We start from the raw sequence: 12,620 nt of genomic DNA, 5'->3' as shown, positions 1-12,620 counted from the left end.
CACCGTGAGTGGGGGCTTGGATTTGAGCCCATGGGACAAGGGAATTACTGGAGGCTTTAGCCTTGTAACCCCAGGCCATGGGGGACTTTGGAGCTGGAGATACTGGGTTTGAAGCTCCCTCTCCAACAGTTTGCTAATGTTGTAACTGTTTTAAAAGACAGGTTTTGTTGTTATTTAGGCATCTCAAGGGCAACAGATCAGGAGACAACTGCCATTGAAAAGATCGTTTGTTACTCAGAGATCCCAAGAGGAGAGGGCATGCCACACCATGGGGGGGGGGGCACCTGGGGAAGCACCAGTGTCCATCAGCAGGCAGAGGGAGTGAGGGGAAAATGTGGGCAAGAGCCTTTATTGTGGTTTCCCAGGGAAGGAATGAGTGAGGCAGGGGAAGCAGGCTTAGCATAGGCTCGTCTGAATAATTTCAGGAGGCTCTGGGGCACAGCGCTGTCCCTAGTTGTCTGGTACCTGGCCCTGGGGTGATTAGGACAGCGGGATAGTGGCCCAGAGTGTCAGAGCCCAGTAGAGGAGGTGTGCGTTCCGGACTGGTTGGTTTGCATATGAAAAGCACTGGTGGTTTGCTATTTTGAGGAATTTGCTAAACCTGGGAGGGGCGGTCCCTCCAGGATCAACAAGACCCCACAAGGCAAACCATCAGAATAATAGGACATGCTTCGTGCAGTAACTAGACAGATCCTTTTACCTCTCTGCGCCTTGGTCTCCTCTCCTGTAAAATGGGACACCAGTAGACACTTCAGGGGATTATTGTCAGGATGAAATGAAATAACTTATGCAAAGTATCTGGCATAATGCCTGATGCATCATTGGGAACATTCACTGAATGTATTCCTCTTCATCTCCGTCTTCTACCCTCAAGGTTTTCTTCTAAAGGACACAGGCATAAATGGAGGCTCCCGGGGAATTCCCCTTTCCGCAGGGGAAAATGGCGGGAGGGGAGATGCCTGGTGGGTCACAGACCCCTTTCCCTATGGGCCCCTTTGAGAATCAGAGGACAGCTGTGGACTGTCTCGTGAGAAAAATACCCACACGGTTTTGCACATAGTTTCAGAAGGACCTGACCAATTGCTGCACTGCCCTTGGGGGCTCACATGCATCACGGTACCTACGAACTTAAGGAAAAAGGGAACGAGTAAGAGAGAAAGTGTATGGAGGTGGTGGGAGATGCTAAGGTGGGAAATTAAGCCTGGAAGTTGGGGGAGGCATTGGGGGGTTGCAGTTCTCAGTGTGCTGGCCAGCGATGGCCTGGCTGAGAGGCCGAGCTCTGGTAAAGGCCTTAGTGAGGTGACACTTGGGGACCTGGGGAAGGGCCCCCAAGGTGGAGGACAGAGCCAGCGCACATGCCCTGAGGCAGGACTATGCCTGGACCACATGGGACAGAGGGGGAGCGAGGGGCTGGCGTGAGGTGACCCTGGAGCAGGAAGGGGCTGTCTCATGTAGGGCCCAGCCTGGTGCCATGTGGTGAAGGGCGTGGGTGGGGACTCGATGGCATACACTTGTAACTCCAGGCAGTGTCACGAGGGGCCCTACAGGCCTTATAAGGACCACGGCATTAACCCTGAGCGAAGCGGTGTGTCAGTAGGAGAGGCTGGCCGTGCCCGGTTTCGAGGCCAGAACCATTTCCCTGGCTTAAAACAACTTCGGTTCATTTCTTGCTGTTGCGCGTCTATCACAGGTCACTGCGGCGGGGGTGAGGGAGCGTGCCCTTCCTCCTGGACGTGACACACACATGCTTCTGCTCACGTGGCAGTGGCCGGGACAGGTCACAGGCACAGCTGAGTTCAGCAGGGCGGGAAGGCATATCCTCCCTGCGAAAAGGTTGAAAGTCAGGCACCGTTGACAGGCCGCCATGCCTGGGAGGCCACGAGGAGAGACGTACCTCAGCTTAGTCACTTTGGTGGAATTGCGAGTGGCCTGTCGGGACGAGGGCGGACGCAGGGAAACCCACTAGGAGGTCCTCCCAACAGTCTGGGCAAGAGAGATGAAAAAGAGGTGTCACCACCTCTGCACTTACTGGCAGGCTCAGGGAGGGACCTCCAGGGTGGGTCCTCGGCCTTGCAGGCCTACAGATTGGCCACCGGTGCTCACAGAGATAATCAGAGGGGCTCGATTACCAAATTGATAAGAAATTGGTGTATAAACCTGAATGCCAATTCCTTCACTTATGGACGGGGATGGGGAGACGTACCTTTCCAGTGATTCCAAAGAGAATCTGAGTTTTGGAGTTAGGTAGCCTGTGTTCAAATGCCGGTTCTGTGATTTCTTAACTACTTGATCTGGAAAAGTGGCTTAGACTGTGAGCCTTCATTTCTGCATCTTAAAATCAGCCTCAGATACATTTATAGGGGAGAATGATCCGGTTAATGGGTGTCACAGCATGGAGTCTGGGCCAAGGTAGCTGTTCAGTAGAGGGGGTATTATTGTTATGGAAACTTATTAGAGATTAGCAGGTGACATAATGAGCCTGAATTCCGAGTCAGTAAAGAGATTTGTCACAGAAACCATGGCAAGACAATGCGCTGTAACGGAGACTGCTGCTGTGGTGGCCAGATTTGAATTCTGTCCCCCTTGGACCATCTCCCTGACGTTAAGGAGCACGTTAAGGTATAATTTCTCAGACGTCAGCTCTCCTGAATTATTCCAATCCTCCCTTCCTTCCTATGTTTACACCATGCCACCCTGACTGGCCTTGGGGTTTTTCAGGTTGCCTCAGCCACCGATGTGTCTGTCCTGAGGGTTACATCCACAGTGATGGATGCCATCTTTTATTATGACCCTTCCTAAAGGTCAGTCTGGAAATGTCAGGAGTGTCTTAAGGTGACCCCATGTGGTAACCTCACGTGGGGATCACACTCTCTCCAAATGGGACTAAAATGAATATGTCAGTGCTTGCAAAAGTCTGCAGCTCAAAGAAAACTGTTAGACCTTAAATTATTTACTGTGGATGTATTTTCAGTGTAAGTTGAAAAAGGAGATTGATTTCTTTGTTGCTGCCACATCAGACTTACAGAATATAATTCTGGCTGATCGCCAGGCAGTGCGTCTGATTTGCTTAGAAGTGTGGAGTAGGAAAACGTTATGAGGCTCCTCTAATTGGCAACAGTGTTCAGCACGTTTAAGGGGTGTGCTGGTAAATGCTTAACAACCAGTTCTTAGCAGGGTCGGAAGGAACCCTGATTTGTAGCATTTGCCAATTTCTGTGGTGTAAATATTCCCACCACACCTATTTCAGGCCTCTCACATGACATCAGCCAGTCCACAAAATTCCTGCCCATTTGACAACTGGATCTCGGAAGCCAGGATGACTGGCCCCAGCACACAGACCGTGAGTGAGGAGTGAGATAATCCCAGGGGTCGGTGGTCGCACTCTTGCTTACTCCTGTGTAACCTTGGCCAAGTTACTTGACGTCTCTGAGCCTGGTTCACAGATGGCATCCTTGAGGCTGGTTTCCTTTCCCTGGTGGCCCGGGTAGGAAAGTACCTTTGTATCATCACTCCCTTGCTGTGTCTCCTGGGTGGAGGTTAGTACAGGAGACAGGCGGTGATGCTTAGAGAGCTGTGCCCACAGCTGCCTTATCTTTGTCTGAGAGCATTTCTAAGCACAGACTGGGCTTTTTTAAAACGTAGGAAGATGGGTGAAGTTTGATGGGTAGAAAGAGAAGAATTGCCCGTCTAATAGGAGCTCAATCTGGAGAAAATAGACAGTGGAAATTAGCCAAGCAGGTGGTGGAGTTCCCCCAAACCTTAGCTTCAGTGGTAAAAGGAGGGAGGAGGTGAGGGCTGAGAGAGGCAGATGTTCACCTTGACGTGTGGATAGACACATAGCAACTTGAGCCTGTTTCTTGGTTTGGGGAATCTCTGGGGGACCCGCCCATGGGGGTACAATGTCATATAAATTAGGTGAGCCACAACGGGAGTGTGGCCCCATCCACATCTCTTAAATTCAGATTCAGTCTCCTCACCTGTAAAACGAGGATAACAGCCCAGCAGGGAAAGGATGCCATAGCTGGGGACTAGCTAACGGTCAAGTGTGCAAGAGTAGATCCAAACGACAGATGTCAGAGTCAGGGGGAGGTGCATGGACCCAGTCCTCTGAATGCCACCCTTAGGAGTTGGTCATCAACCTCACCGAGAGCTCTCAGTTGTGACTCGGGGGTCAGGAGCGAAGGGAGGTGGGAGAGTTAAGGGAGCAAGGTCGTTACCCTCGAGAAGGTTGCAGGAGAGACGGGAGAGGTGGGATCTCACGGCAGAGGGTGCAGGGTCCAGGGGGCTGTTCTTTGTAAGCTGGCGGTACTTGCCCACGGAGACACGCTGATAGGAGGGAGCTGGGAGCTAGGGGTCTGCACAGCTGACTCTTCTGCGCCTGCTCTGCTCTGCTCAGCGCCCCATCCAGTCCCTCCTCCTCGAGTGTTTTCCAGTGTGTGATTTAGCGGTGGGACCAGAAGGGAGCTCTTTGTGGCAGAAGGAAGAACAGGGCAGCTGGTGACAGGGCCGGACATTCACCGCCCCCGCTCTGGGAAACAAAGTCCAGCAGTGAACCCCACTCGCCCAGGCTCACAAACAGCCTTGGGGCCAATCCAGGTGCTCCTGCGGCTTCTCAGAGACTCCTTGAACCCGCGTGCAGCGTTCCCCCGGCGAGACTGTCTCGCGATTTGGTTTCTCCTCAAGTCCCCTTTCTGGCTCCCATTCACTGGCCCCCAGTGCCGCTCTGCTCTGGTCCATCCGGGTCACGGCCCTGCTTCTTCTTGCCAGACTGCAGCCTCCCTACCTCACCCTGATGACGGCCCTCCTGCCGCCCTGGTCCCTTCCACGGCATCACACCTTTCCTCCTGCTTCCTCCACTTCATCTGCTCCCCACCCCTCTCTGATTTTAGCGTCCCGACCTTCCCCCAGACACCCTGTCACTCTGTCTGCTTCTCACGTGGTGGGACATCCACACTCACTTTTTGCTTTGTTCCCCAACTGGCAACAGTTCAACTGACAGTGACCCTTGGGTATTGCAGGGACACCACCAAATTGGTGGTGATGGTGACTTCCCAGAGGACTGCCCCTCCTTGGTCAAGGGCCTCCAACCGCAGGCTGCAGCCCCTCATGCTCTGCTCCGTTGGTCATAAGGTGTGGACATCCTATTTCCGGAAACCTTAGCCCCTGGGTCTGGTGATCAGAGCCCCAAGGCCCCTGTCCCAAGCCTTTCTCAGGGGGTGGCCCCCACGAGGCTCTGGCTCAGTGACCTCCCAGATGGTGGGGCTGAACTTGGTTCACCCAGTGGGCCAGCTGCAATCCCCCCTTCCTGGTCTGCAGCAGGAAAAGAGAGCAAGCCGTGAAGGTCACTGCCCAGAACTCGTCACAGCCGAACGTGGAGTGTTTTACAATTTCCAGTCTGATCTTTGCAATGCAGAAAATGATGGAGCTGTAAGTGAGAGGAATCATAAATGTGCCCAGGCCTGTCTGAGAATTTCACTGGGGGCCACGAGGCTGCTTCCACAGCCGGTTGCTGTGGTCTTGGGGTCTTGGCCAGGATAATGCATTGACTTTTGGGTTGACCTCGGGCCAGACAGAAATCTTCCAAGTGAGCCACTGCAGGAGGAAAACCCTGCACTTCCTCCCTCTGTAATAATATACGCTGCAGGCCTTTGAAGATTAATCACTTAACAGAGGGAAAGTGATCTCAGTTAATTCTGTGGGAGTCATCTCTTTCTTTGGGGCTTGAATGTTACTTTCCTGAGGAAAGTGGAAGAGAATTCAGATTTGGTTTTTAGCTCCATAATCAGGGCCCTCTCTCAGATACCTGTAGGTACTACACCTCCCATCCACTCTTGGCAAAAGATTCAAATCCTTTACACCCAGAGGGCCCAGTCCCTGCTAAGACCAAATCTGGAGGGTCCATTTAATACAGTGGCTACTTTCAAGGCCATGGAGTCTGAGTTTGAATTCCAATTCTGCTTCTTGATAGAAGTATGATTTTTGAAAAATATCTTGTTCATCAAAAAAAATGGAATTGGAACACTGTATCCAATATCACAGACTAGGTGGCTAAAACAACAGAAATTTTATCGTCTCACAGCTCTGGAGGCTGGAAGTCCAAGATCACGTGTCGGCAGGGTTGATTTCTCCTGAGGCTTCTCTCCTTGACTTGCAAACGGCCGTCTTCTTGCTGTGTCCTCACGTGGTCTTTCCTCTGTGAGCACATCCCAGGCATCTCTGTGGGCCCAAATGATCTGTTCTCATAAGGACAATAGGCATTAGGGTGGATTAGGGCCACCCCTAATTGCCTCTTTAAAGGCCCTATCTCCAAATGCAGTCACGTAGTAAGGTCCTGGGGGTTAGGGCTTCAACATAAGAATTTGGGGGTGGGAGAGGTGGGGACATTGCCCATAACAAGTGCCTACATCACAGGGTTCTTCTAAATAAGATACATGCTCAGTGAATCATGGTGTGTAGTTTCTCTCGGGTAGCCTCTGTTTCCTGTTGGATGTGTGGGTTTGAAGTGGGTGGTCTGTGAAGCTCCTATAACGTTTGGCGATCTACAACTTCACCATGTCGGGAGCAGATGAGGCAGAGAGGTAAGACGGCGGCTGGACATCAGCCAGCCCACAGGCCCCCGGCCAGGTGTCGGCTCTCGGTCCTCCACGTGACTGTCTCCCGAGCCCCCCTTGTAATTTAGCAGTGATGTCTTATGACGTTTGCGGAACATTCATACCACGTCCTAGAGAGAACTTCCAGAAGTGCTGACCGTGGACCGAGGCAGTGTGTGCGTCGGCTTAGAGGGGAGTGATTTCTGCAATACCCTGAAACCACAGGCATGGATCTGGAAGTGGCGTAGGTGACCCAGAAGATAGATCGACGATGAAGGATTGAATTTCGCTTCACCAATGTGGTCAGTGGACGTTTGAATTCCTCTTTGCTCATTTTGGGCGTGGATGGGGCTACCATCACAGCACACCGAACAATGAAATCAGGACGGTGACAGCAGAGGGGCTGTCCTGCTTCTGCACCCCAAGTTTGTTCAAGAGCACACTCCGAGTTAGACTGGATTAGACCACACTTCGGCAAAAGCTAGCTTCTTACTTCATGAGCTTGTGCTTTTCTGCAAACAGGGGAAGTAATACCTTTTGCTTTATTAGAAGAAACAGAAAAATCAAGCCTTCTTTCCATTCAGCTGCTGTAGAGATCCCCCTGATCACTGAGGGTCGGTAGCACCTCTGAGATGTATCACTTTTAGCATCAAGAAATGGGTTCACCCCAGGAGAGGGGTAATGCCGCAAAGAAGCTTTCCGAGGATGCTCCAGTGTTGGTAATAAGCCTGGCCCAGACGATCAAGATGACTGCACGTTCCCTGCCGTCCAGAAACCTACAGCCTAAATCACGTGACTCCCAAGGGAACCCATTCCCCTCTCTGCCCCAGCCTCAAGAGAACACGAACACGGGGGCTCTGAAAGGTTAGCATAGCCACTGTGACATGGTCGCAAGAGACCACATGGCTTCAGCAGAGGCTGGTGGAAATGCCGTGTGTACAAAGGGCAAAGCAGGACACACATAAGTACTGTGTTCAGAACTTTCCAGAAAAGTGAGAGGAAAATCATCAGGTGTTTTCAAGATTGGCTTCTATGGAGAAATTGGGATTGTTTCTTCCCTGTTTATTTTCCACGTTGGCTGTGATTCTTGCAAAAGCAACACATACTCATCGTCACAGTTAACCTTCCAGGCTTTTTCTGTGCTCTGCCAGCACACTGGTTTTTGGCATCAGACTCTAATGTTCTGCAAGCTGCAAACCGGCGCATCTCCCTGAAATGTCGGAAGGGAGGTGCCGCGTGGGCTGGGTGGGGAAGGACAAATGCGTGGAGCGAGGGGCAGGGAGTGACAGAGGACTTTGATCCTTCACTGAGGGTCAAGTGGAGAGGTGAGGAGGGGCCGGGGAAAGACCAACAGAAGGCTGGAACTCTGGGCCAGCTTCATGGGTCTCTTGATGAATGAGGCTCCTGGATCTGACCTTTGGCCTTAAGAGAGAAAACGACCGGGTCACTTTGATGTCAGCCTGGAAGAACGCCGTAGGGGAATCGTGCTCTGGGGTGAAGGTGGGGACCTTGATTAGGAGATGGTGGCCCATGGGGTAGTATTCAGGGCTCCAGCTGAATTTAGCTGCATTTAATTCTGAAATCTGGGGAGAGAAGAAAAACAAAAGAGGCACTAGACGGACTGAGTGGAGCTAATGCTTGAAGGAGCAGAGGGGCAAGGGGGCCTTGCTCCAGAGGAGATGGTATGACGATGCCGGACTTCATGATCGCCTGCCCATGGGTGGACTTGGAGAGACTCCAGCCACTGTTTATTGCGTTTAGATTGATTGAGTTACAAATATCACATAGGCAGCGTCATAAATAAAATTGCTCTACCGTCCCTTGGGATCAGACACATTCACTTGCTCGTTGAGGAGACGTGTAGGTAATGATGTGCAGAGGCCTTGGAGAGCTCACCGGGCTAGGGAGGGGAAAGGCATCCCCAAAGCCCAAGTTACACTGCTCATTGCAGGACAGAAGCAGAGAAGGACAGGGCCTCCCCAGTCAAGGCCTCAGGGAACCTCGAGCAGTGGCTGATTGGAGAAGGCAACAAGGAGCGTGGGGAGACCACGAGAGACAAGAGTGAATGCGAAAGCAGTCAGAGAAACACAGGCCGTCCCCGGGTCCTTGATCAGGGTGGCCTTAGGGAGTGGATGGGGAAAGGCCAGATAGAAGAAGATCCCCTTAAGGGCTCCTTGGCCTTGAGCGAGCTGGCGAGAAGGGGAAGGGTGACTCCAAAGCCTTCTCAAAGTAGGACAGCTGTGCGCCTTGGGGCGTTAGTAAGCTCTCGGTCTTCACAATCGGTGATCCCCGTCTACTGGCTGCTCTGAGAGCACAGCCTGGTGGTGACAAGGACACCGACCCCGCCAGTGAGCTTATGATCTCTTACAATAGAACACGTGGGGTCCCTCCCACAGCAGAGGTGATGAGCCAGCACAGCGGTCCTGGCTCTCTAGCCCCTTGGCAGAGCACGCCAACCTCAGCTTCACTCTTGAGCCGTGGGTCTCCAGAAGTTCTGGCCTGGGTCGTTGACACTGAAGCTAGATTTCACAAGCTGTCAGCTTAGGGGGCAGCCATGGCCTCCAAGTTCGGGTCCTGATTTTGTGTTTCTTTCTCCCTCCTCCTGTAGATCGTGGTGTGTGTGGGCGTCTCCTCGGCTGGCAGCCCTGCTGTGCCCGGCGGTTGAGGTCCACGGTTTTGACTGTGTGGGTTTGTGTCTTTCCGGCAGGTGTCTCCTCTGTGACTTCCCTGATGTCCCTGGCTTGGGTGCTAGCCTCCTATCACAAGCTGCTGCGGGACTCCAGGGACGACAAGAAGAGTATGAGCTACAGAGGGGCCCTCATCCACCTCTTCTGGCGCCTCTTCACCATCTCATCCAGAGTTATCTCTTTTGCCCTCTTTGCTTCCATCTTCCAGCTCTACTTCGGGATCTTCGTGGTGGTTCACTGGTGTGCCATGGCCTTCTGGATTATCCATGGCGGAACAGACTTCTGCATGTCCAAGTGGGAGGAGATCCTCTTCAACATGGTGGTAGGGATCGTGTACATTTTCTGCTGGTTTAACGTCAAGGAAGGGCGGACTCGATATCGAATGTTTGCATATTATACGATAGTCTTGACCGAGAATGCTGCCTTGACGTTCCTTTGGTATTTTTACAGAGACCCGGAGACCACTGACTCCTTTGCGGTGCCAGCACTGTGTTGTGTCTTTATTAGCTTTGTGGCTGGGATTGCACTGATGCTCTTATATTACGGTGTGCTGCATCCCACGGGGCCGCGAGTTAAGATCTTGGCCAGCTCCTGTTGTGCCGAGCTGCTCTGGGGCATCCCTTTGCCCCCCGATGTTGAGCCCATGGCGCCTCAGACCCCTGGGTACCGGGGGACCCAGGTCACGCCTACCAGAGCCGTAACGGAACAACAGGAGGATCTCACGGCTGACACTTGCTTGCCCGTTTTCCAAGTGAGACCCATGGGGCCCTCTACCCCGTTGGGGCGTCCTTACCTCCCAGAAGGGCCCCTCATTAAGATTGACATGCCGAGAAAGAGATACCCAGCTTGGGATGCTCATTTTGTAGACAGGAGATTGAGAAGGACTATTAACATTCTGCAATATGTCACCCCCGCCGCGGTAGGCATTCGGTATCGAGATGGACCGCTCCTTTACGAGCTGCTACAGTATGAGTCTTCGCTCTGAGAGCATCTCGACCCAAGTTGAGAAGGGGACCTTAAGTTTGGTTTGCGGTAAACGCCGCTTGCAAGAAATATAACTCCTCCCTTCCTTCAATACACAGAACTACCACCACCACTACCACCACCACCACCAATGCTACAAAAAACAAAAAGAGAATAAGTCACAACCCCTTCAGATAAGCTTTCTTTCCAGTCGCTGTATGTATACAAAGATATTCTCTATGTTTTGTAAGTAAAAACAAAAAGAAAACCTTTCTTTTGTTTTTTACACATAAGTAACAGTATTGAAAAAAAAAATCCCACACTATGGTTCATACGGTGGAGAAGAAGGAGTTGTCTCCACTCCAAAAGAAAAACAAAGTTTTATACCTTTACACCAAGTGTAGGTCATTTACGGGATTGGTGCTGATTGAAAGAACAAAACAAAACAAACACAAACAAACAAACAAACAAAACCTTCAACTGCCTTATGCCCTTAGGTGCTGAGTTTCATTAAGTACTGTCACGTTTTCTCATGCAAAACTCTCTGGTGATTTTTGCACTGGGAGGGGGAAAATTAAACAATCAGATGAAACCAATCTAGAAACGAAACAAAAACCAACCAACGAATAAAACACAAAGCAATCATTCTTCCTATCTGATGATTTGTATTGAAGAAAACAAATTGACCAAAAGCAAAAGCATAGAAACCCCTCCCTCTTTTTGGTTTCTCTCCCCCTTCTCCCGTCCCTGCCCCCAACTTCTCAGCCCCTTCTTGGAGCCAAAGGGCCATTTGAAATTCAGATGGTTGGAAGAGCTCCTTGAAGGCTGACTAGGTGCCATTTTAGCGTTCACCTATTAAGAATCACATTTGTTTCCTGGTGAAAAAGCAAAACAGAACAAAACAAAAACCACCCTAATAATTCGATAAGAAAAGGAAATTCTAAAGCAAATTAAAGGAGATTTCCATATATGTAATCAAAGAGAATCAGTAATAATAAAACTCAGCATAGTAGCAAAAAGAATGACATCAATTTAAAGGCACAATACTTAATCAGTGACTGGCAAAAATGATTTGTTCTGTCATTTTAAGGCCGTGAAAGGTATACATTTATCCCATGTGATATTGTGTAAGGCCTCTTCTGTTTCCATTTGGTGGGAAGCCTTAAATTGATCTGGAAAGAATTCTTCATTTTTCGTTTGTGCTTTTTAAAAATAGTAACACAAAGAGGAAAATTAGAACATAAAAAATAAGTTAAATTGTAATAACTGACCCATTTCAAAGACTGTTTGGTGCTTCTGTCTTTCACCATTGTGGTTGGCTGAAAGTTACTCAGCTCACTTGGTGCATCTGGGTTGAGTGGGAAATTTTGTGTGTGTCGTGTGTGTGTGTGTGTGTGTGCACCCAGAGCACACGTGTGTGTGTGTGTGTGTGTGTCCGTGTGTGTGTGTGTCTGCTGCAAGGTCTTGCCAGAAATGGAGAAAAAACAATATATGACGGACTCTGGGTATTGCTGAGGTGGAGTGTAAGGGGCTGGGAAGTGGGGAGCAGGGGGAGGGGATGTTGCTTTACCTTGAGCCCCTTTATGATGGCAAGAGTCACACCAGCAGCATACTCTGGGTCTTAGAGACCGTGTCATTTGGGTGAAGATTTGATTCAATTATTTATTTCCTCATTGTACCAAGTTGAATTTCTGGAGGTGTTGCGAGTATGTTCAACCATTTTTTAAATGTTATTTTTCAAAGTATTGCTCTTGTAAGGAATATTCTGTTCTAGGGCATCGTTTCAATCCCATCTTATCTCTACTTGGGCACAAAAAAAAAAAAAAAAAAGGAAAAGAAAAAAATGACAAAAAGAAAAAAAATCTCCACAGAAAAGGTATATATATATATAAGTCTCTCTATATATACACACAATATTTTTAAGTAAAAATACTGTTAGTCTTTGTTGTGTGTAGCGGCGATTTTTTTCCTTAATTCCAGATATAACTGTTTAGGGTGCAAGACCTCATGTTGAGCTACTCTTAGGAGAAGTTCAAAAACTGAGGAATTTTTCTTTTTTATGTTTGTGGGGTTCTTTTAAAAATATATATTATTCAAAGAGGTTTCTCCTTTCCTCCCTTCATTGTTTATCCAAACCTGTAAGAAACAAACAAAGCAAAACAGAAAACCCCACAAATTTTAAATTTCAGTTGGGTTGTAAAACTGGATTCTCCTTTCTCTGTTCAGACCCCTTTGATTTCCTTGATTATTACTAAATTTGCAGTGCCGTCCTGCCCCCTCCCTCCCCGACGCGGCTGTCCCCTCGGGTTCTCCCTGGCAGCGGGACGGAGGGCAGAGGGCAGGAGGGCATGTCCAGGAAGCACTCCGCACAGAGCACACC

General features: G+C 50.0%; 1 protein-coding gene across 1 annotated transcript in view; it reads left to right on the top strand.

Annotated features, from left to right (window-relative positions):
• XKR6 (XK related 6) overlaps nucleotides 1-12,184 on the top strand; it is a 269,903-nt gene extending 257,719 nt beyond the window's left edge. Inside the window, exon 3 of the mRNA XM_032636377.1 lies at nucleotides 9,298-12,184. Within this exon, the coding sequence (XP_032492268.1) occupies nucleotides 9,298-10,262 (965 nt within the window). The 3' untranslated portion in view covers nucleotides 10,263-12,184. The remainder of the gene's footprint in view (nucleotides 1-9,297) is intronic.
• Nucleotides 12,185-12,620: the final 436 nt, after the last annotated feature.

The sequence above is a fragment of the Phocoena sinus genome, chromosome 6 (assembly GCF_008692025.1).
Source record: "Phocoena sinus isolate mPhoSin1 chromosome 6, mPhoSin1.pri, whole genome shotgun sequence".
In the NCBI taxonomy this organism is placed as follows: domain Eukaryota; kingdom Metazoa; phylum Chordata; class Mammalia; order Artiodactyla; family Phocoenidae; genus Phocoena; species Phocoena sinus.
The sequence above is the reverse complement of the archived record's forward strand: the minus strand, read 5'-3'. Positions and strand labels throughout refer to the sequence as shown.